General features: G+C 41.4%; 1 protein-coding gene across 1 annotated transcript; it reads right to left on the reverse strand.

Moving 5' to 3' along the window:
• Nucleotides 1–1702: 1702 nt before the first annotated feature.
• Nucleotides 1703–25502, reverse strand: LOC121579956 (plastin-3). The gene is made up of 16 exons (XM_041894972.1): nucleotides 25415–25502; nucleotides 17092–17195; nucleotides 15055–15206; nucleotides 13324–13453; nucleotides 12373–12505; nucleotides 12123–12204; nucleotides 11559–11724; nucleotides 11194–11336; nucleotides 10573–10668; nucleotides 10243–10438; nucleotides 10056–10134; nucleotides 9788–9905; nucleotides 9471–9604; nucleotides 2963–3086; nucleotides 2618–2742; nucleotides 1703–2358 (listed from the first exon to the last, which is right to left on the reverse strand). Exons 2-16 carry the CDS (start codon nucleotides 17150–17152, stop codon nucleotides 2226–2228), a joined length of 1872 nt encoding a protein of 623 aa, XP_041750906.1. The 5' UTR covers nucleotides 17153–17195; nucleotides 25415–25502; the 3' UTR covers nucleotides 1703–2225.
• Between the last annotated feature and the right edge of the window lie 262 nt (nucleotides 25503–25764).

Genomic DNA, 25764 nt, shown 5'->3' on the forward strand with positions numbered 1-25764 from the left:
AATACATACATACATACTTATACCATACAGCATTCTGAAACATGAATTGAGATAGTGTTGCATATTGAAAAGTAACATAGCAAGTTGTCCTCTGTAACATGAGGCATAGTGTTCTTCAGTAACTTTAAATTATGGGCTTACCTCATAAGACTGCACAATATTTTGTAGTATACATACCTCCGTTGTCAAAACGAGGTTGACATTTTAGGTTCTGATAGCAAAGAGTCTTAGTTTTTTTTCTATCGCTTTGGTGCAATTTTCACAAGTATGTGATACATTTTCACACTTAATACAAAACTCAGATTATCAAAAAGGCAGTTGTTTCAAAAACTACGCACATATTTAATTGACTAAGTACAACACACAAAATCAGTCACCTTTTCATTAAACTTAAATCAGTGTTGCATCTAGAAATAAATACGTTTCACATTGTAATACGTTCAAATAAAGTAATTGGTTTTCACAATGCAATGCTCACATTACTTTTGATATGATTGTCTTCTCATTTGTTAAAATACATTTTACTATTACTTAATCCGATTGCTCTAAATTGATAACCACTTAACCATTTGGTAAACCTATAATTTTTAAACTGGTTTGTCTACTACAGATTGAGAACTACATAACGACAATGTATGTTTGTAAAGTATAAACATATAAAGTGTGATATATAGTGTAATGTACTATGATTGTGACTATTATGATTTTACTTAACATAAAGTTTAGAAAAAATTCTGATAATGACAAGAACAGAGATGTACTGTTTGTAACAATTGAATCCCCTAAATAATTTTGGCTTGAGAGACACATTGGGATTTAAATTCAGCAGAGGGCCGCACAGATTTTTTCAGACAGATGTTTGTCGAAAGCTATTTGCCGGCCAGAAAAAAGGGCAGTTATTTGAAAACTTAAAAAGGTCCATATAATTTCCCACATGTATCCAAAATTGCAGGGCTCTTTTTGATGGGGGGGGTCACACCGCTTTACTATAATTGCATTGGTCAATATAGTACTTTAATATATGCCATTTAAGTAGCAGACGCTTTTATCCAAAGTGGCAACAGTGAGTCAGATTTTCATATGTGACCCCAGTAGGAATTGAACCCAAAACTCTGGTGTTGTTAGAGCCATGCTCTTACTAACTGAGCAACACAGGGCCAATCCAACGGTTTGGTTGCCATCCCCATGAGTGTGCCACCCTCCTTCAGGCTACGGATGAGGCATGAAATGACATCAATTCAGACCTACTGTACCAGTAAAAATTTCAAATGAACTTAACAAGGCACACCTGTTAATTGAAATGCATTCCAGGTGACTACCTCATGAAGTTGGTTGAGAGAATGCCAAGAGTGTGCAAAGCCGCCATCAAGGCAAAGGGTGGATACTTTGAAGAATCTCAAATATAAAATATATGTTGATTTGTTAAACACTTTTTTGGTTACTACATGACCCCATATGTGTTATTTCATAGTTTTGATGTCTTCACTATTATTCTACAATGTAGAAAATAGTAAAAATAAAGAAAAACCCTGGAATGAGTAGGTGTCCAAACTTTTGACTGGTAATGTATGTCAGGCTTGGATTCGCCATGTCAAAAGGTTTTTCCCCAGGTGCATCAACAATGAGGACATTTACTATATTGATGAGAACCTATGGTCAAATGCCCAAGACAGGCTTGATGCAAACTAGTGACTGCTAAACGTTATGTTTCATTCATTTAATTTGTTTCATTTGATTGCAGTACACCAATAGCGTAATTATATTTGAACAATACATTTATATTTTGCATCAATGATTGTGAAAGAATGAATACACCTTTGATCACACATGGGATAGAAATGATGGAAATTAGATTTTCAGTAAATTTTGATGGGTAGTAGAAGTGTATTCCCTAATGTGAAAACATTGTAATGTACTGTAGCATATTACATACAAATGGCAATTTTGAAACATGTATCATGCATGTTTTGCTATTGGATTAACTGGTTGTTAAAATAACTAAATTCAGAAGATATTATTACGCTGTGTTTTGGAGTTTTGTACAAAGAGTTTTGAAAGTTTACCACATACTTGTGAAAATAGTACCAAATCGATTGGGAAAAAAACAAAACTGTAAACGTCTGTAACAATTTTCTTCCACAGGTCTTTCTTCATTCTCGGGTGGCCCTTCATCAAGCAAAAGGCTTGTGGGTAGTTGTGTGGCAATGCCAAAGTGGCACAGCCCGTTAAGCCCTCTTCATCCCCCGGCCCATCAAGCAGGCGAACACGGTCATCACCATCTTGGGCTTGACCTCCACCAGGTCATCTGGGAGAGCGTAGACACGTGCGCCGATCTTCCTCGCCATGGACACGGCATATCTAATAGGGGAAATAGGTTGTTTCATTTAATATTGATCAGCACTTTCTTCTATAACAAGACATCTCGGACACATTCCTATTTTTTTAAAATATTTGTACGTATGACTTCTGAATATATACTTCACAACCCCTCCATATTTTATGTTTTTAACAGGAAGTATAGCAAAAAAACTGGAAGTAATTGAAGCTTGAGTTCTTTTTACAGGTCACTATCCCATATCAATGATCGTCAGGACAGGTATATCAGTGGAAGTCTTACTTGGCGTTCTCCAGCTTGTCCTCGGCTGAGAGGCTGCCAGTCTTGACCAGGTCGTAGCTGATGCTGCCAGGTTGGATGGCATCAATCAGGTCCACCACTGGTAAACTGGTGCTGATCTCCTTGTCCTGACAATCAAGGTCAGAGGACAGTGTCAAATACCTGCTTCACAAATCAGCTCAAGTACAGTGTCAGAATTTGTGGCATGCCACAGATTAGGTCTGCTGATTGGAGGATTCGATGTAGTGACTGCATTATCACTACAGAACATAGATGGAAACAACATTTTCTATGTCATATAACTAACAAAAATACAAAACAACCTAAATATGTCAAAGCTTGACGAACCTTGAAGCTTGAGATCTTGGTTGTTTTCCCTGCCTCTGACAAGGTTGTATTGACCCATTTAACAATGATGTCATCATTTGCTTTTTGTCCATCTCCCAAGTCCTCCAGTACATTCAGCGTATATCTAGGAGAGATGTCAAGAGTTAGCTCGCATATTGATCAGTTTCTGGGGCACTCGGCAGTCTGCAATGGTCAGCATGGAATCACTGATGGCCAGTCAAGAGTAAACCAAAAACAATCCACTTATTCATCAAGATCTGCTTAAGAATTAACATCAACAATTTAATATTCCAGTGCAGTTGCCTGAGGGCCAGGTTTACAAAACATTTGCTCCTATGCTGCCTCACCTCTTCTTTTACGACCCTGATTTACTGAGAAGCAATCGAGTGAGAGCATGTCATAAATATTGTTGACAACAGTGACACCACAGATACTAGCACTGTACCAGGACAAACTGGGAATTCTAGTTGGTCCACATGCGCCACCCACTTCAACCTATGACCACGCCTAGCAGAACAATTGAGAAAACAACGACTTGTGGGTATTGAAGTAACAATGCAAAGCTACATTGGAGCTGCATATTTTGGGTTTCAGGAAACAAAGATTGTCCAAATATTTTGTCCGAATATGACTGATGAATACAAGACAATTGACCCTTCGCTAAGCCCTGCCCCAGAATTTTGGTCAACCAATCGCACCAATGGATAGCAACTGTTGTTGAGACCGACACCTCGGTTAAGCTCACGTTTCAAACGAAAGCCAATGAGAGCTTTCCAAAAAGTAGCTGAATTGTTTAAAATGGCTAAATAACAGTGCACGAGGGGTACTTTATGTTTTGTTTACCCCATATGTAACTGTGTTGTTGTTTTTTATCGCACTGCTTTGCTTTATCTTGGCCAGGTCGCAGTTGTAAATTAGAACTTGTTCTCAACTGGCTTACCTGGTTAAATAAAGGTTAAAGAAATAAAAATAAATAAACTTGCTACTGTGATTTCTGAAATGAAGAGCCTGTTGAAGTATTTTTCGTTCAACTGTTCTGCCTGCGGTTACGAAACCCCTACCTGTCCCAGACCTGCTGTTTTCAACTCTTAATGATCGGCTATGAAAAGCCAACTGAGAGACCTGAGCCCTAGGACCATACGTCGGGACTACCGGCCGTGGTGACTCCTTGCTGTCCCCAGTCCGCCTGGCCTTGCTGCTATTCCAGTTTCAACTGTTCTGCCTGCGGTTATGGAACCCCTACCTGTCCCAGACCTGCTGTTTTCAACTCTTAATGATCGGCTATGAAAAGCCAACTGAGATTTATTCCTGATTATTATTTGACCATGCTTGTCACTTATGAACATTTTTGAACATCTTGGCATGGTTCTGTTATAATCTCCACCCGGCACAGCCAGAAGAGGACTGGCCACCCCTCATAGCCTGGTTCCTCTCTAGGTTTCTTCCTAGGTTTTGGCCTTTCTAGGGAGTTTTTCCTAGCCACCGTGCTTCTACACCTGCATTACTAGCTGTTTGGGGTTTTAGGCTGGGTTTCTGTAAAGCACATCGAGATATTAGCTGATGTAAGAAGGGCTATATAAAATAAAATTGATTGATTGAAATTGATTGATTTTACGAATCCGAAATTACACTTTTGTTACATTGTTTTCTAGCTCAGCTGGTTAGCTAGCTCTCAGTCTCATTGACCACCAAACCTTGCTAAAGCTAGCTAACCAGTTAATTCAACTTCTCAAAATGCATGTTAGCTAAGTTAGCTATATTATGAACACAACTATCATCTGCTGTCGACATCAGGATACGACTTGAGTGTATTAATTAGCTCTAAGTGATTATTAGTAACTTTGACTGCGTGACAGTGCATTCAGAGCCATCCAGTGGCTAGCCACACTACAAACTTCATTGTAACAGGTTACCGTGAAGCAATTGTAATGACAGTCCACCACAACATACTCAATAGTCTCCTAATTAGCAAGGGATAGTCTGGGTTTAATTTTATTGTGTATTAAAAACAGTTTGAAATTGTTGTGAGGGGTTTTCTCCAGTAGTTTGAATGGGAAATGGAGCTTCCTGGGAAAATGTTTTCCGAGGTTGCAACAGTAACCAAGGGGGGTGGGGGTTAGCGAAGGGTAAATTAGAGTAACATTTCCTTTCAGCGCTTACCCTTACTCTTTATTTACCTGTGCGCTCTTATGTTTTTCCATAAACATCTTGAAAGTAACAGCTACATATTTTGCAGTTGTGAAAACACAATGTGAAAACAGAAATGTTTTCCCTGGTTCTAAAAGGTATGTTACATATTATTATTATTATTTATTTATTTTTATTTTTTTTTGGGGGGATGGATGGATCAGCTTAATATTGCAGATAGATTGTATCTTCTATAAATGTAATTGTCTGCATCACTTCCAATCCCCCATGTTTTTTATATATATACTCCCCTTTATTACTTTTCAACCCCGCCATCCTTTCCCTACTTGGAGGAAATTAGTGAACAACAATGCCCAGGCCTCTACTTCCGGTCTATACTTACTATCTACACCTTATGGACACAGTTAATTTTACAATAATTCTATTATATATATATTTATTTATTTTTGCTCCTGAACTACTTCTACTCTCAACCTCTCCGATCATTTTCATGATGTCCATCCGGTTTGCTTCTATATGCCATATCTTTCTAACTGTGCTCTTTCCCAAAAGCTCCCAACATTCAACCTATATACTAACTATGGACACAGTATGCTTACATTATTAGCTATCTTTGTTATTATTTGTTGTTATTTGTTATTAGTCCCATCCTTCAACTCTATTCAATACCTCCCATCTACAGTGAGGGAAAAAAGTATTTGATCCCCTGCTGATTTTGTACGTTTGCCCACTGACAAAGAAATGATCAGTCTATAATTTTAATGGTAGGTTTATCTGAACAGTGAGAGACAGAATAACAACAAAAAAATCCAAAAAAATGCATGTCAAAAATGTTATAAATTGATTTGCATTTTAATGAGGGAAATAAGTATTTGACCCCCTCTCAATCAGAAAGATTTCTGGCTCCCAGGTGTCTTTTATACAGGTAACGAGCTGAGATTAGGAGGACACTCTTAAAGGGAGTGCTCCTAATCTCAGCTTGTTACCTGTATAAAAGACACCTGTCCACAGAAGCAATCAATCAATCAGATTCCAAACTCTCCACCATGGCCAAGACCAAAGAGCTCTCCAAGGATGTCAGGGACAAGATTGTAGACCTACACAAGGCTGGAATGGCTACAAGACCATCGCCAAGCAGCTTGGTGAGAAGGTGACAACAGTTGGTGCGATTATTCGCAAATGGAAGAAACACAAAATAACTTTCAATCTCCCTCGGCCTGGGGCTCCATGCAAGATCTCACCTCGTGGAGTTGCAATGATCATGAGAACGGTGAGGAATCAGCCCAGAACTACATGGGAGGATCTTGTCAATGATCTCAAGGCAGCTGGGACCATAGTCACCAAGAAAACAATTGGTAACACACTACGCTGTGAAGGACTGAAATCCTGCAGCGCCCGCAAGGTCCCCCTGCTCAAGAAAGCACATATACAGGCCCGTCTGAAGTTTGCCAATGAACATCTGAATGATTCAGAGGAGAACTGGGTGAAAGTGTTGTGGTCAGATGAGACCAAAATCGAGCTCTTTGGCATCAACTCAACTCGCCGTGTTTGGAGGAGGAGGAATGCTGCCTATGACCCCAAGAACACCATCCCCACCGTCAAACATGGAGGTGGAAACATTATGCTTTGCGGATGTTTTTCTGCTAAGGGGACAGGACAACTTCACCGCATCAAAGGGACGATGGACGGGGCCATGTACTGTCAAATCTTGGGTGAGAACCTCCTTCCCTCAGCCAGGGCATTGAAAATGGGTCGTGGATGGGTATTCCAGCATGACAATGACCCAAAACACACGGCCAAGGCAACAAAGGAGTGGCTCAAGAAGAAGCACATTAAGGTCCTGGAGTGGCCTAGCCAGTCTCCAGACCTTAATCCCATAGAAAATCTGTGGAGGGAGCTGAATGTTCGAGTTGCCAAACGTTAGGCTCGAAACCTTAATGACTTGGAGAAGATCTGCAAAGAGGAGTGGGACAAAATCCCTCCTGAGATGTGTGCAAACCTGGTGGCCAACTACAAGAAACGTCTGACCTCTGTGATTGCCAACAAGGGTTTTGCCACCAAGTACTAAGTCATGTTTTGCAGAGAGGTCAAATACTTATTTCCCTCATTAAAATGCAAATCAATTTATAACATTTTTGACATGCGTTTTTCTGGATTTCTTTGTTGTTATTCTGTCGCTCACTGTTCAAATAAACCTACCATTAAAATTATAGACTGATCATGTCTTTGTCAGTGGGCAAACGTACAAAATCAGCAGGGGATCAAATACTTTTTTCCCTCACTGTATCTCTTAACACCATCCATATAGGATTTCTATTTGCCATATATATTTCAACCGTACTGTGATGTTTTACAAAAGTTCTGAACCTTTCTATTCTCATTGCTTCTACAGATTGTGAATTAAAAATAAACATTTTTGCTAAAAGTATTATTATATTATTGATCGATTGACTATGACTTTTCAGATCACCCAGTAATGCTATCTGCAAGGTTAGCTCCAGGTAAATATTGCAATCCTTTAGCCATTCCTGGACCTGTGTCTAAAAACAAGCTACAAATGAACCAAAACAAATGATCTAATGATTCTGTCTCTTCACAGCAAAATCTGCAGAGCTGGGAAGATTGTATCCCCCATATAAATAATATTATATTGGTAGCAAGAATTTTATATAATAATTTAAATTGAAAGATTCAAATTTTTGAATCCGGTGTCGTTTTGCGTGTCAGTTCATAAACACTATGCCATGGGATCGGTACGTCAAAAATCTCTTCCTAACTATTTTGCAATCTATATGGGACGGCTGTCAATCCTTTGGTCCTTAAGTGAAACTGATATACTTTATTTATCACAGTTTTCCTTAACCAATTATGTTCTTTAATGCAAGGCCGACAGACAAGTTCCTTACTTTCTCCCCCTTCCACTTTCCTCTTCCACTTTTGCGGTAAGGCTGCAATTATTTGGTTGTAATTTTGGGTAGAGCAGACATTTCCATGTTTTTGTTAGCTGCATGTGCGACATAACTCCACCAGTCCTACCGATGATATTATTTACGAAGATTATACCTTTTTTAAACATTCTGTCAAAAAATACAGTTTTTTGGTCAATTAGTATATTTGAATTTAACCACAATATTTGTTGCATTATTTGTTCTGTCGTTTCTGGAGGATTAAATTGAAATTGCAACCAACTTTCTATGGCTTGTTTTAGAAATAGTGATATTTGGGAGATGATTTCCTTTTCAAATAACTGCAAATGAGTTGTTGTAATCTGAATAAAGGGAAAAAGGCCTTTCTTGAACATTGGGTGAGACAATCTTACTAATTTGCTTGAGAACCAGTTCGGATTTAAGTATAACTTTTGTATGACTGAAGCTTTTAGTTATAGGTCTAATGCTTTAATATTTAATAATTTCTGTACTCCGAATTCATATTCATTATATAAATATGCCCTTTTAATTTTGTCTGGCTTGCCGTTCCAAATAAAATTGAATATTTTTCTCATATAATTTAAAAAAACTGTTCGCTAGGCGTAGGCAAGACCATAAGCAAAAACCTGTCTGATTAGAATGAATAATATCCGACAATACCTTTTTAATTCTATGCGCTATACATTTTGCTAGAATTTTTGCATCACAACACTGAAGTGTAAGGGGCCTCCAATTTTGTAAATGGACTGGATCTTTAGATTTTCCACTTGTATCCTGTTTCAGTAATAATGAGATCAGACCTTCTTCTTGAGTGTCAGATAATCTACCATTTACATAGGAGTGGTTAAAACATGCTAATAACGGTCCTCTTAGTATACCAAAAAAGGTTTGGTATACCTCGACTGGTATGCTACGGAGTAACCCTTCAATTGTTCTCCACTAATTCCCCCGCTAAAGCCCCTCCCCATCCCAAGTTGAGCTGTCATCCCAGTGATCAGCATCCCACCCACGTCCCTCCGGATCCCTAAGGCCCCGAGAGGCCAGGACCCATCCATCGAAAACAGCACACAGTGCCACCCACAAAACAGAAGCAGATTAACCGCCAAAAGCATTTCCAATGCTTTCACCTTAAAATATATAAAAAAAAAAAATAATATATATATATATATATATATATCTATATAACTATTTTTTTTAAATTATGCATATCCTATTTTCCATCAATATCAATTAATATGCGTAATAATGTCGGCAGTTCACACGTAGGATTTTAACATATAACCGGATTGCCATTGTATTACATTAAAATTCATTGACAAGCAATTATTATCCTAGCAAATAATTCCCGTGGTCCATCCCATACCCCCCCCTCCCCCCCAACATCCCCACTGTATGTATGTTACATATTGATCTAAGCATGTGCCAGGACTCACCTCCTCATCAGCTGCCACACCAGGGCCAGCGTCAGGGTGGCGTTGCCATCGTTCAGGTCCTGCCCACCGATGCCAACCAGAGAGAACTTTGCCGTCGTCTTCCCCAGCTCCACCGCATAGTTGCAGTTCTCCAACTGAGCAGACAAAACACAGTAGGAGTCAAGAGAAACATGTCTTTAGTCTCTCTCCAGAACAGGAACTGTATTATTTTGATCTATGTGCTTCTGAATAGTTAAAGACAGAAACAGTCAATTCTGCCTTTTTTCAAAGTAAAACTTATAGGAGGAACATATATTTTATTTGAGAATATAGTTAACCTTTTTCATGTTTGTCCCAATCTTGGGATATGGTGGTTTGTTGACTTTGTTGGTCCAGTCGACGGGCACTTTTATCTTTTCATAAAGTTGGAGGATGACCAAGGCGTCCGCTAGGTCTCTATAGAGGAAAGATAATGGTTATATAGATTACTCATTGATAACAAATCTAAACAAACCTGACCCTGTGTATGAATACCACTGGTAGGGAGCAGTAAGGTATTGGCATGTTAATTTTCAATGTAAATAATTAGCTGCATTTGGTACATACCCATACAGATGATTGACATGTGGGTTCACACCCAGGGAATTCATCCAGTTCCGGAATGTTCTTTCTTCTCGTGTCTCACCTAAACAGAAAAGATGTTGGGTGATTTTATGGTCTCAGGAAATACAATGTACACTGGCCAGAACCCACCCAGCAATCATAACCAACAGACTTCTAGCTCAGCACTCACCTTCTAGCAGCCCCCAGTCGATGTCCTCTCCCTCAGGCTTGGTGAGAGACGGGTACTTGTTGAAGAGATTGGCCACAAAGGCCAGGTTGAGTTTGGGGTTGCCGGAGACGACGTCGGCTGGGGTGACAAACTGTCGACAGCCCAGCCTGTCAGCCTGCTGAAGCATGTTCTCTGCCCTTTTCAGGTCATCCTTCTCCTACAGGTCATAGACACGCCACAGTTTCATGCCAGGGACATATTTTATTTATCCCTTCTGAATGTACGTATATTAACCGAACACAATTGATTCTCTGTATATGGCATTTGTATATTCTCTGTGAAGGTGCTTACACCGAAGCCTGCCATGCTGATGTCTATGTGTGGCTGGTCTTCCTCGGTGCCTTTGGGTGAGATTTGGTTGAGGAGGTGGAAATAGGCTCTGGAGTCCTGAAACATAGAGACAGACATCTCGTTTGAACCTCAGCATTGGAAAGATACACAACAACACTGGGATACAAAGTTGTGCAGGCCACATGGGAACACAAGACGACACAGGACACAACGGACAGGTATGCAATGACGAAAAATGAAAATATTAATACTGTACAATGATCTTGATGACACATGTATGAAGCTATTGTCAATTCCTATACACTAAGGAAGTTGATCTATGAAGTACCTTTACAGGTTGAAAGGTCTGTCAGCTAAAGAAAAGATACAGTCAGTCAGAAATATCATAAAGCACAGGCATAAAAACCAGATATCATCAGAGCAAAGAATTGTTCGCTTTGAAAGAATAGAATCCAGAGTCCAGATTTGGTTGAAGCCTTGTCTTATTAATCATCCTTTTATTTAGCTATAGTTCCACCACTTCTTTGTGAGGACAACAGAATACTATTACACTGTTCAACTTCATTAACCATACAGATAGAGTGAACACGAACCAAACATACATGGACCGTACAGCCATACCTTGATGTCGGAGCTGAAGTTATTGATCTTCTGCCAGCCAGCGCTCTCCAGGTGAAAGTTAGCCCAGCGCAACAGCAGCTCCTCTGGAGACAGCTTCATCAAGTCCTCCAGGGTCTCTCCATCTCTCAGCAGAGCAGCCAGGGCTGGAGGAGGTCACAGGACATTCGGTCAGCTACAGCACCTCAGCACTTACTGACCAGAGAGGTCTTTAACCAGGAAAAGCCACTCGAACACTGAGGACAAACTAGCTCGACGTCATAATGTTGTGATATATGAGTAAATGTACTGTGATGAGGAATAACACGACGGTTCGATACAGGTTCATGAGTCACCAAGACTGTGATTGCGCTGTGAAAGTCCCTCACCTTCATTTCTGCTGAGCTCAATGTCAGCAAAAAGGCCGATCTTGATGATCTGCCACAGCAGGCCCAGCACCAGGTGGGGCTTCCCCTCCCTCAGGTCCAGAGCCCCGATGTTCACCACGTGGCAGCCAATGGCAGAGGCCGAGTTCAGAGCCAGGTTCAGATTTTCCTGCAGGACGCAGAAACAAAACAGCTTTGAAGTCCCTTACAGGAAAGAGAGAAACAAACAGGTCCACCCACATATGTACATGAAACATAAATAGAGATGACAGAAATTATATCTATACAATAGCTTTCCTTACTCAGAACAGCATGGGGTGGATTGGCTAAATCGCTAACAATCATTACATCTCTAAGGCTGCGTTTACACAGGCAGGCCAATTCTCATTTTTTCCACAAATTGTTATTTTGACCATCACATAGGATCTTTTTCAGAGCTGATCTGATTGGTCAAAAGTCCAATTAGTGAAAGAAATATCAGAATTGGGCTGTATGTTTAAACGCAGCCTAAGAATCACCACTCAGTTAACTACAGTGTATGACCAGTTTGGTTGAGTTTGTACGGACCTGTATTGTGAACGGTGTCAGCTTCTTCTTGTTTATGGTCCTCTCGTCAATCGTGTCTGGCACCGACAGGTTGATCATTTTACTACAGGAGCACATAAAAACAAGCACAGCTCGTTTATGAGGGGTCCTAATGTTGGGAGACGCAGATATGCCCCATTTCAACCAACCACGTGTAAGGAAAATTAGCTGTGTTAGGGTCTGTAAGGGCAGAATTATACAGAACATAATTATATAAATCTCTATGTCTCACCAGAGAACGATGCCATCTCCCATGGCCTTGAAGAGGGAGTCTGAGTTGGGGTCCATTGGCAGGGCGTGCTTGCAGTCAGGGTCATTCTCCAGTGCTGTGTTGATCCAGTTGACAAACGCGTACCGCTCCTCCTCTGCAAAGGGCAGCACAGGGAAACCCTCAGCCAACACAACTTTATACACGTTCTCTCACTACACAGGAATAATGTTATGTATAACATCCGGAAACCCAGTTATTGGTTTCGATTGACTAGGGCCCCTAGGTAATCAATCCACTATGAGATTGGAGAGACAGATGGAGCATCTACCAAAATTCATGAGAAAGGTTCCCTTAGATTAAATCAAAGGGCTATACACTGAGTGTACAAAACATTAAGAACACCTTCCTAATACTGAGTTGCACCCCCCCCTTTTGCCCTCAGAACAGCCTCAATTCGTCAGGGCATGGACTCTACAAGGTGTTGAAAGCGTTCCACAGGGATGCTGGCCCATGTTGACTCCAATACTTCCCACAGTTGTGTCAAGTCAGCTGGATTTCCTTTGGGTGGTGGACCATTCTTTATATACACGGGAAACTGTTGAGCGTGAAAAACCCAGCAGTGTTCCAGTTCTTGACACAAACCGGTGTGCCTGGCACCTACTACCACACCCCGTTCAAAATCTTTTGTCTTGGCCATTCACCCTCTGAATGGCACACATACACAATCCATGTCTCAGTTGTCTCAAGGCTTAAAAATCATTATTTAATCTGTCTTCTCCCCTTCATCTACACTGATTGAAGTGGATTTAACAAGTGACATCAATAAGGGATCATAGCTTTCACCTGGTCAGTCTATGTCATGGAAACATGTTCTTAATGTTTTGTACACTCAGTGTATATACACAGTACAACATACTGTAATGCAATCCCACCAATATTAGTAGAAGTGGAAGGAGAATGTGAGCAGCTCACCAGAAAAGGAGTGTTGCGTGCCCTCGCTGGACTGCGTAGATGTTCCCCCAATGGCCAGGATCCCCTCCTTCCTGTTAATGGCCTTCCGGAAGCTTTTGGCAATGTCACTGCTCTTCAACTCCTGGAAGATCTGCAGTAGAGAGGGCAAACTGCATTTTAGCTCCAACGGCAGACCTCTTCAAGATCCTAATACATTTCTGCTTACATTATGCTCAGTTATTATAATAAGCACATTATTACAAGAGAAATCAGTGTAAGCCTGCTATGGTAATTCATTAAGGTTCTTACTGGGGAGGGGCAGTAAAGCAACAAAAACACCAGTGTTTACCAGGAAGCCAAGCGCCTCGCTGTGAACCAAACGTTTTTATCCTCCTGTCGAATTCAACAACATGTTACAGGATACTGTATGCTGAATGGCCAGGGGAAATGTTTTGTGCAATAAGGATATGAGAGGATATAGGTTGGGTTAGGAAGACATTTGTCAATGGCCTAAAATCAATACAGGAGCCAAAGACTTTAGTCAAGTAGGTATTTGTATTTATTCACAGGCCCTAACATTGTCTCAGTATTATCTCTGACCGGACACCTCAGGGCTCTACACTGCATTTTGCTGTGCGACCTGGAATTTTTTATTTATGAGCACCAGTGCGCCTAGAAAAATTTAAGATTCTAGCTTAATTAACGCAAATATTTTTCATTGTGCTCCTAAATGTCTATGTGTGCTCCTACATTTTTCAACTTAGGAGCACACCTGCTCCTTATAAAAAAGGTCAGCATAGAGCCCTGCACCTGCTGACCTAAGTATTGTTTATGTGGTCATCACCAACATCTCAGCCTGTGATTGAGTGACATGTTAGAAGTGTACACCACAGACCTGACCACCACAAACAAACATAGAATCAAGTGGTGTTAGCCTACACTTCTCATGCACTGTAGATAGAGGTCCATGGAAAACACAATAGTATGCATTTACCTTTATAAATAATGCCTTTGTCTGTTGTGATTTCATTTGCCTTCGATGAATGGATATGGTTTACTATTATCTTGATCTCAACATACTGTACCCACCATATTTTAAATGAAAACAGAGACATGGACTTTTTCCAGTAAAAAAATATTATGTAATCAATTATAGCAACTGTAAAAATAATGGCACAACCCCCGCTCTTTCTGACACATACAAAAAAACATAACTGCAGCTATCCCATACAAAAAAGGCTGATGTAAAAATGCACCCCCCCTCCCTAAAAAAAAGTTCCTCTCATCAGTGAGCTATGAGAAATTGCCTAAAATAGAGATTACTAATTATTATTTTTCTTTTGGGATGCCAGTGGTCAAATCATTACTCTAAATGGAGACTAGCACAGGCCAATAAATGACTGTTCTCTCATCATGGGTGAAACGAAATACGGGAACTCACACCACCATCTGACCTCATTTCCTCATTCCTGTGTGTGTGTGCACGCTTTAGTGGACACCCAATTGACATGTTAAAGAGCTAGTTCATACAAATTTCAAAGGGAACTTGATTTCACAAAGGAGACAAAAGATGGTCCCCTTAGTCAGTAAGGGATAGGCAGAACTCCCAACAACAACTCCCTCACCAACTGGACCAAACTCGCCAAACCTGACTTGCTGACACCAACTCCCTGAGGATGACTGGCCAAACCTGACTTGCTGAAACCCAACTCCCTTAGGATGACTAACACACAACTGTCAAACATTACTCACCGACAGAAACTCGTCAAAGCTGATCTTGTTGTCCTTGTTGCGATCCAGCTTCTGAATGATTTCCCTGACTTTGTAGCCAGGCAGGGGAAGGTTGGCCTCCTTGAACAGTTCATGGAGCTCATAGTCGCAGATGGAGCCATTACCATCGAGGTCTACAAAAGCACAGACAGACCGCAGTTTGAGCATATTTTCTAAATAAGTTTCAGCTAACACACAATACTTTGTTGTTAGAATCCCTGGGCTGGTTCGCAAACAATACAAAAAAAGAGAAGTGAACATCAATAACTAAAAAGTCAGGACAGTACAATGAAGCAGCTGTAGACTTGTAGCCTACAGTTGAAGTCAGAAGTTTACATACACCTTAGCCGAATACATTTAAACTCAGTTTTTCACAATTCCTGACATTTAATCCTAGTACAAATTCCCTGTTTTAGGTCAGTTAGGATCACCACTTTATTTTAAGAATGTGAAATGTCAGAATAATAGTAGAGATAATTATTTATTTCAGCACATTCCCAGTGGGTCAGAAGTTTACATACACTCAATTAGTATTTGGTAGCATTGCCTTTAAATTGTTTAACTTGGGTCAAACGTTTCGGGTAGCCTTCCACAAGCTTCCTACAATAAGTTGAGTGAATTTTGGCCCATTCCTCCTGACAGAGCTGGTGTAACTGTCAGGTTTGTAGGCCTCCTTACTCTCACATGCTTTATCAGTTCTGCCCACACATTTTCTATAGGATTGAGGTGAGGGCTTTGTGATGGCTACTCCAATACCTTGACTTTGTTGTCCTTAAGCCATTTTGTCACAACTTTGGAAGTATGCTTGGGGTCATTGTCCATTTGGAAGACCCATTTGCAACCAAGCTTTAACTTAGTGACTGATGTCTTGAGATGTTGCTTCAATATATCCACCTAATTTTCCTTCCTCATGATGCCATCTATATTGTGAAGTGCACCAGTCCCTCCTGCAGCAAAGCAACCCCACAGCATGATGCTGCCACCCCCGTGCTTCACGGTTGGGATGGTGTTCTTCGGCTTGCAAGCAACCGCCTTTTTCCTCCAAACATAACGATGGTCATTATGGCCAAACAATTCTATTTTTGTTTCATCAGACCAAAGAACATTTCTCCAAAAAGTACGATCTTTGTCCCCATGTGCAGTTGCAAACCGTAGTCTGGCTTTTTTATGGCGGTTTTGGAGCAGTGGCTTCTTCCTTGCTGAGCGGCCGTTCAGGTGATGTCGATATAGGACTTGTTTTACTGTGGATATAGATACTTTTGTACCTGTTTCCTTCAGCATCCTCACAAGGTCCTTTGCTGTTGTTCTGGGATTGATTTGCACTTTTCGCACCAAAGTACCAAAGCGTCTCCTTCCTGAGCGGTATGACAGCTGCGTGGTCCCATGGTGTTTATACTTGCGCACTATTGTTTGTACAGATGAACGTGGTAGCTTCAGGCATTTGGAAATTGCTCCCAAGGATGAACCAGACTTGTGAAGGTCTACAATTTTTTTTCTGAAGTCTTGGCTGATTTCTTTTGATTTTCCCATGATGTCAAGCAAAGAGGCACTGAGTTTGAAGGTAGGCCTTGAAATACATCCACAGGTACACCTCCAATTGACTCAAATTATGTCAATTAGCCTATCAGAAGCTTCTAAAGCCATGACATCATTTTCTGGAATTTTCCAAGCTGTTTAAAGGCACAGTCAACTTAGTGTATGTAAACTTCTGACCCACTGGAATTATGATACAGTGAATTATAAGTGAAATAATCTGTCTGTAAACAATTGTTGGAAAAATTACTTGTGACATGCACAAAGTAGATGTCCTAACTGACTTGCCAAAACGATAGTTTGTTAACAAGAAATTTGTGGAGTGGTTGAAAAACGAGTTTTAAATTACTCCAACCTAAGTGTATGTAAACTTCTGACTTCAACTGTATGTGTAATGTAACAAACATGTATTATGAAACAAGCCATACTGATCGTACTAATGTAGCAAATCAATCAACTGTAAAATCACAGATGTTGCCTACTCACCAATTTTGCCAAACGCCTCTCGCAGCTCCTCCAGCTCGTCTTTGGAGATCTTTCCTGCCATGTTGATGAAATGGCCCGAAGTGGTCAGTCAAGAGAGGTGGGTCCTGTACAGACAAACATGTCAAAAGAGGTTGGTACATTAGAGAGAGAGACACAGGGAACAGAAGTCCTGAACCGGTCAGACCATGAGAGGCAGAAGGGGAAATAACAGTAAGTGGATGCCATTACACTACTTCCCTTATGAGCAACCCTCTCTGTAACACTATGATCCTCCATGACCTCTTAGCGGGTCTGGAGGAGAAGAGGACACCAGTATTAGTCCTGTCAATGTAGGCCTTGTCCTGACTGCTGAGCATTTGAGTCCTTGTGGCAGTGGGAGGGAACAGGAGATAGTGTCACTCTAGCATGACAGATGACTTATTCTGTGACTAACTTGGCTGGAAACTGAGCTGAGAGAGAGAGAACGAGAGAAAGAGACTAGAGCGCTGCTGCCTCACTGACCACTCCACATCAGCACGTGTCTGCTTGGATATTAGGCTACTACAGTATGTTCAAATGAATTATTGATAACCCCACTTGAAGGATGTCACTATTGGCAGGCCTGAATAGAGTCAGATTTAGTGCAGTTAGTAGGATTCTATTTCTACTCCCATGATGTCTGGTTCTTGTCTCGTGTTCTTTTAAAATGCTGGGGGGTAGTGGTGAGAAGTCACAACTCAGGAATGAGCCAGCTGTAAATATTTTGGCGATAGTCACCCTTTACATTGAAATATTTGTCTCACTATTCAAGGGCACCAACAAATACCAACCAGAGATAACAGAATACCAGCAACCCATTCCACACACTTTCACGTTCCCACCACCAACATTTGCTGATATGTAGGCCCTAGTGATCTCTATCCTTCTCATGGATAAGTTCTTAGCTCAGGCACCTCCACCCCTCCCATGTTGAGGGGGTAGAGGAATGCAGTAAACATGTCTGTCTATAAGGTAGGCTACTTCAGCTGCATACATTTACATGTTAAGTGCCTTTCTCAAGGGCACAGAGATTTTTCACCTAGTAGGCTCGGGGATTCGAACTAGCGACCTTTCAGTTACTGGCCTTACGCTCTTAACCGCTAGGCTACCTGCCGCCCTGTACTGTTCCCACTCTGCGCCATCCAAAAAGCTAAACCGGAATAATCACATTCTCCTTCCATAAAATAGTTCACCCATGAAGGCTTGGGCTGACAAAATACTCACAAGTATTAATACAATTACAATCAAAAATCAACACGGTTTTCCCTGAGAGAAAGTGTTTTCTTCGTTACAACTATCCAGACTCTTGAGTTTTTACAAATGATTGCTCACCGAAGACCTACAGTGGGGAGAACAAGTATTTGATACACTGCCGATATTGCAGGTTTTCCTACTTACAAAGCATGTAGTCTGTAATTTTTATCATAGGTACACTTCAACTGTGAGACGGAATCTAAAAAAAAAATCCAGAAAATCACATTGTATGATTTTTAAGTAATTAATTTGCATTTTATTGCATGACATAAGTATTTGATACATCAGAAAAGCAGAACTTAATATTTGGTACAGAAACCTTTGTTTGCAATTACAGAGATCATATGTTTCCTGTAGGTCTTGACCAGGTTTGCACACACTGCAGCAGGGATTTTGGCCCACTCCTCCATACAGACCTTCTCCAGATCCTTCAGGTTTCGGGGCTGTCGCTGGGCAATACGGACTTTCAGCTCCCTCCAAATATTTTTTATTGGGTTCAGGTCTGGAGACTGGCTAGGCCACTCCAGGACCTTGAGATGCTTCTTACAGAGCCACTCCTTAGTTGCCCTGGCTGTGTGTTTCGGGTCGTTGTCATGCTGGAAGACCCAGCCACGACCCATCTTCAATGCTCTTACTGAGGGAAGGAGGTTGTTGGCCAAGATCTCACGATACATGGCCCCATCCATCCTCCCCTCAATACGGTGCAGTCGTCCTGTCCCCTTTGCAGAAAAGCATCCCCAAAGAATGATGTTTCCACCTCCATGCTTCACGGTTGGGATGGTGTTCTTGGGGTTGTACTCATCCTTCTTCTTCCTCCAAACACGGCGAGTGGAGTTTAGACCAAAAAGCTCTATTTTTGTCTCAGACCACATGACCTTCTCCCATTCCTCCTCTGGATCATCCAGATGGTCATTGGCAAACTTCAGACGGGCCTGGAAATGCGCTGGCTTGAGCAGGGGGACCTTGCGTGCGCTGCAGGATTTTAATCCATGACGGCGTAGTGTGTTACTAATGGTTTTCTTTGAGACTGTGGTCCCAGCTCTCTTCAGGTCATTGACCAGGTCCTGCCGTGTAGTTCTGGGCTGATCCCTCACCTTCCTCATGATCATTGATGCCCCATGAGGTGAGATCTTGCATGGAGCCCCAGACCGAGGGTGATTGACCGTCATCTTGAACTTCTTCAATTTTCTAATAATTGCGCCAACAGTTGTTGCCTTCTCACCAAGCTGCTTGCCTATTGTCCTGTAGCCCATCCCAGCCTTGTGCAGGTCTACAATTTTATCCCTGATGTCCTTACACAGCTCTCTGGTCTTGGCCATTGTGGAGAGGTTGGAGTCTGTTTGATTGAGTGTGTGGACAGGTGTCTTTTATACAGGTAACGAGTTCAAACAGGTGCAGTTAATACAGGTAATGAGTGGAGAACAGGAGGGCTTCTTAAAGAAAAACTAACAGGTCTGTGAGAGCCGGAATTCGTACTGGTTGGTAGGTGATCAAATACTTATGTCATGCAATAAAATGCAAATTAATTTCTTAAAAATCATAATGTGATTTTCTGGATTTTTGTTTTAGATTCCGTCTCTCACAGTTGAAGTGTACCTATGATAAAAATTACAGACCTCTACATGCTTTGTAAGTAGGAAAACCTGCAAAATCGGCAGTGTATCAAATACTTGTTCTCCCCACTGTAGACTAGACTCTGGATTCCACACAATCATGCTTGCAGAACATAATTAATAGGCTTGGGCAGTATACCGTATATAGGGGTATTTGGAAAAAGCCACCGGATGGTTCTTTAATACCGTCAATACTAGAGTGCTGAAGCGCATACAAATCGCCTGTCCTCGGTTGCAACACTCACTACCGAGTTCCAAACTGCCTCTGGAAGCACCGTCAGCACAAGAACTGTTCGCCGGGAGCTTCATGAAATGGGTTTCCATGGCCGAGCAGCCATACACAAGCCTTAGATCACCATGTGCAATGCCAAGCATCGGCTGGAGTGGTGTAAAGCTCACCGCCATTGTACTCTGGAGCAGTGGAAACGCGTTCTCTGGAGTGATGAATCACGCTCCACCATCTGGCAGTCCCACGGACGAATCTGGGTTTGGCGGATGCCAGGAGTACGCTACCTGCCCCAAATGCATAGTGCCAACTGTAAAGTTTGGTGGAGGAGGAATAATGGTCTGGGACTCTTTTTCATGGTTCGGGCCAGGCCCCTTAGTTCCAGTGAAAGGAAATATTAACGCTACAGCATACAATAACATTCTAGACAATTCTGTGCTTCCACCTTTGTGGCAACAGTTTGGGGAAGGCCCTTTCCTGTTTCAGCATGACAATGCCCCATGCACAAAGCGAGGTCCATACAGAAATGGTTTGTCGAGATCGGTTTTGGAGAACTTGACTGGCCTGCACAAAGCCCTGACCTCAACCCCATCGAATTGGAACACCAACTGCGAGCCAGGCCTGATTGCCAAACATCAGTACCTGACCTCACTAACGCTCGTGGCTGGAATGGAAGCAAGTCCTTGCAGCAATGTTCCAACATCTAGTGGAACGCCTTCCCAGAAGAGTGGAGGCTGTTATAGCAGTAAAGGGGGAACCAACTCCATATTATTGCCCATGATTTTGGAATGAGATGTTCGACGAGCAGGTGTCCACATACTTATGGTCATGTGGTGTATTTCCCGAGTGGCGCAGTGGTCTAAGGCACTGCATCGCAGTGCTAGCTGTGCCACTAGAGATCCTGGTTCGAATCCAGGCTCTGTCGTAGCCGGCCGCAACCGGGAGACCAATGGGGCGGCGCACAATTGGCCCAGCGTCGTCCAGGGTAGGGGAGGGAATGGCCGGCAGGGAGGTAGCTCAGTTGGTAGAGCATGGTGTTTGCAACGCCAGGGTTGTGGGTTCGATTCTCACGGGGGGCCAGTATGAAAAAATAAAATAATGTATGCACTAACTGTAAGTCGCTCTGGATAAGAGCGTCTGCTAAATGACGTAAATGTAAATGTATCAAGATCAAGCAGCAGAGACAATCCCCTCCTGGATTAAGATCCCTGCTGCCTACTATTTGTTTTGTCTGTGCTGCAAACTATGTTTTGAGATACTTGCATAACTTTATGAGCTGGGTTGTCTGTCCTAGAGGTAAATGTTTGCGCGCGCTCGTTAGCATTTACCTAGCATCTGATATGAGAAGTCCTTAGTACTTGTTATCATTCTGGTAAGTGATGGTATTTGGGCATTCTTTTTTTTTATGTTTGAAAAATTATAGCGCCCCTTGTGTGCACTACCGGTAATACTGTATATCCTGGGATGGCACAGGCATGGTATGAAATCTGGATACCGCCCAATCCTAATAACTAACACAGTCGGATGGGCTATACAATACAGTGATTCAGTGCATAACAAGCTTTTCTTTCTGGTTAGGAAATTATCTATGATAATAGATTATCAATTGATTAGAGGCCTAAATCATGAGTCATGGCCATAAATTATCATAAATAAGATGGCAAGCTCAGTCAGTTCACTTCCTCCAATGGGACCATTTTCTCCTAATCTGCATCTGGCATCACAGGCACATATTCAACAGGACGAACAAAGGACAAAAGACAAGACAGAATGTGTAATCACTGCCATGAATGAAGATCATTGATTGCCTTGACATTCACATAAACTAAGGGGGCAAAGAGGTGCTTTGGTTTCTGCTTGTTATGACACTCAAACTACTTATCAAACAGCTGGAAATGAAATTCAGTCAAAACCATACTAGGCAATTGCTTTCCCCCCAGACAGTAGCAATTTCCTATGTGAGTCATGTAGGGGCATTTCCCCAATAATCAAGTCATCATTCTGCAAGTTGAAAATCAAAATTAGAGGGTGCAAAACTGCTACAAAAGTCCTACAACATGACAAAAATGTAGCTTAGCCTGATCAAAATTCACACATCCTCACTTGTCACTTATTTTGTATTGTTAGCCATTGAAAAGCTATACAATGAGAGAAAACATACAACTCTATGTAAACCTTTGTATTATCATTTGGAAAAATACCAACCATGTGAATGACTATTACTGTGTAACTGTATTTAAGCCTCGCCTGGATGTGAAATGAGGCCACAGGAGTCAGACCAGCCATAATAAGGGACTCCAAACATGACCTCATATGCCAACCCCTGTCACACCCCAGACAGAAAGAGAGAGGGAGAGAAAGCAAGCCAACGAGAGAGAGGGGGTGGGGGTTACATACACAGAGCAAAAAATGGAGGCGGTAGAGAAGTAAAGTGTGTACACTGTTGAGTATAATCATTATTGGTACAGATGAATAAGGACATTGTAATGTGAACTATCATGTCTAGACATGGAGATAAATGTTAAGAATAACAAATCTGTCAACACCTAAAAATGTCAGGGCTCAATGGCAGTTGACAGAACAAGCCGTTTGTGAACGGGTGACAAAGTTGAAGTTACATTGGACGGATACAGGTAACAATGTTCTCAGAATAGAAGAACATTTGCATAGTAGCATGATCACAGAATGTGATATGATTCAAATGCATTATTCAAATTGACAATGCTTTGCAGCAAGTCAACACCACAATTTGCACATAATTATAACGTCTTGACATATGGCTAGGCTCTCTAAAGAATATTACAAGACCAGGGGATTTATAGAAAAATTATTCTGCGACTAATACTAGCCCCACCTCCATGACAATTAGACACTGTGCAGCTGCCAGCGACAGCTGTTAATTGCCACAACAAATGTTTAAAAAACAAACATTTTAACTGATCTTTCTGACAGTTGAGTCAAATCAGGGGAGGGTTCCCAGATGACAGAGAAAACGGTGTAGAGCCAATAAGACCACACCTTGGCAGAGCTTCACCCGCCCCGTCCGTGACATGGGAAATGTAAGGCACATATATAGAATTGGCCCCCCTTTCCAAGTGTGGTCAAGTTCATGTGCACACACCCAGCGAGCTCCTACAGGAACATGAGCATTTTCTGCACCGGCGGCTTTCCACTTACATGTGATATCTTGAGCCTATTCTAAACTACATGTTCTTTATGACATTATAGCTCAATTTCCTATCAGCTTGTGTGGGTACAAGATAAGCATAATTATGTTTGCTGACAGGTGACTCACAGACAGATCCGAAAGATCAACAAACCACAGTGTGTGACCAATTCCAACATGGTTAGAAAGAACAGCTTTCTGCCTGCGAAAAACAGCTGACACATTGCTGATCTGCTAATGCTAAAACCACACTTTGGGCTTAAAGCTGCACTATGCAGAAATCGTTCCGCCATTTCGTGGTTGCAAAAATTCTAAAATAGTTTGCCTAATTTCAGTTTATGTGACAAAACAAGCACGTATATAGTGTGGAGAATCATTGTACCATCTAAACCGCTGTTTAATATATTTTTCATAACCAAACATACTGTATTTTCAGCTGGTGTACAAAACTGAAAGTAAAAGACGCAAAAACAAAACTTAATGGGAAGCATAGACATAGCCCACATAGAACAGATCTACCGCTTCTTAGACTTGTTTTCAATGTGAATGACAGATCTATAACTAACATTTCTATGTGAATTTGGTCAGGTCGCCCAAAAAGTTACTTATTGCAGCTTTAACTGGCCATGTGATGTGATTGCTCATTTTGTGAATAAGGACAAAAAATAAAATCAGACCATACTAAGACAAAGAGAAGAATGAGTCAGCTATAATGGATTCACTCACAGAGAAAGGAACTAGACTAGCCAGGAAAAGAACTTCACCAAAGAGTATCTATATACTACTATAATTCGCCACTTCCTCTCGGTCTTCACGGCACTATAAATAGGTCTAAACATGATGTCATGCCTAACTTATGTTTACTCCACCACAAAATGCACACATTTGTATGTGTATGCACAAAGTATTGCCTATAGAGGTTGTTCCTAGCAAATGGATATGAAATATGCGCTGTGGAATGACTGTCAGTCCTTGCATCCTTAGCTATGTCTATGAATGTGAGTGGTTAGCCTACATTTCAAGATTGTGGCTTTAACTCACACAAGTTCATTGGAGATCATGATGTAAAAAAGTAACCTGTGACACAGGTGTGAGGCAACAGGTATCCTGCATGCATGGAAAGAATGTCAGACTGGTGACTGAACTCTTGAAGCAGCCAGAGTTGTTTGGTCTATGTATAACACGCAGCAAGACATCACCATGGTTGAGAATGCTGCCTACATGGAAGAGAGGATATGTCGGATTGCATTAAAGTCAGTCATGTAACAATGATGTCCTCAAATTTTACATTCCTACACATCACTCTGCAAAAAATGCTTTGGCATTATATTTTTCAAATTCCCTATAATATTGAAATATTGCGACAAAATAAATAGTATACGTCATCCGTATTCATGGTGTAATATTTCTGGGGATAATAGTTATTTCGAATGTAATTCAAAACATTGCCAATAGAGTCTGGCTGGTATGTACTTATTCGGGTAGGTTACGTACAAAAAAAAGTCAGTTTTGGAGGGCGCAGTAGACTATGTGGCACGAGTCTACTCCCTGTTTGACTTTACAGCAGGCTACTAGGTTAGATCGTACAAACATATCTGCACTTTAATAGGAGCGAGATAGAAGAATACGGATCAAATATCTTGTCATGTTGGCAGAAAAACAACCAACTTTTCATGGCAGACGCAATTAGCTAGCTAACGTTACTGATTGTTCCTCCAGGTGCAATGAGTGGGTGGTAAAATGGATGCAAAATGGTATTCCCAGTCGTCCTTTCCTGACATAATTGTTTTGATATATTGCAATTCTAATGATCTTAACGTAACCAATCACGTATTCACCCTCCAAAGCCATTTCCCCAGGTAAAGTTGGGATGATTACCGTAGCAGGCTAGCTTGGGTTGCTAGCTAAATGGCTAACAGATGCGAACGTACTGCAAGCTAAAAAAGCAAACAGGCAAACTAATACTGTAATGGATTAACAATTCGAACGTTTGTAACAAGTTTCAACAAAACATTATGTAATTTTTGAATCTTAAGAATAACTTACTTTAGCTAGCTAGATGCACCCAAAATTCCACAAAACGTCCAGCTCGAGCCCAGAGACTTCCTCCCTCATCCAGCAATGCACGGGAAAGTGAGCGGGTGGAATGTTATCCCCGCCCACTGACGACCCATTAGGTGTTCAGAGTAGCCAGAACATTCCAACCCTACCGTTACGCTTGTTTACCCTGTGCTGCACTTGGGTCAGAACGCCATCATGGTTAGATTAAGACCGCTGAGCCGGCGCGAGATATGGGTTGGAAAATATTTCTCAATGCAAGGATGGGAGATGCTGCTGTACTCCAAATTGTACCTTTATCCAAACTGATACATCGAGAAGATTGAAATACTGCTTGT

This window comes from Coregonus clupeaformis, chromosome 13 (genome assembly GCF_020615455.1).
Source record: "Coregonus clupeaformis isolate EN_2021a chromosome 13, ASM2061545v1, whole genome shotgun sequence".
Taxonomy (NCBI): Eukaryota; Metazoa; Chordata; class Actinopteri; order Salmoniformes; family Salmonidae; genus Coregonus; species Coregonus clupeaformis.

What these genes read in the sequence shown, in the direction of transcription:
- LOC121579956 (XM_041894972.1), bottom strand. Translation starts at nt 17,152, where the DNA reads ATGGCAGGAAAGATCTCCAAAGACGAGCTGGAGGAGCTGCGAGAGGCG. An exon ending in CGACTGGGGGCTGCTAGAAG is followed by an intron (nt 10,135 to 10,242) that starts GTGAGTGCTGAG and finishes TTTTCTGTTTAG; the next exon opens with GTGAGACACGAGAAGAAAGA. An exon ending in GACAAGCTGGAGAACGCCAA is followed by an intron (nt 2,359 to 2,617) that starts GTAAGACTTCCA and finishes TTCCCCTATTAG; the next exon opens with ATATGCCGTGTCCATGGCGA.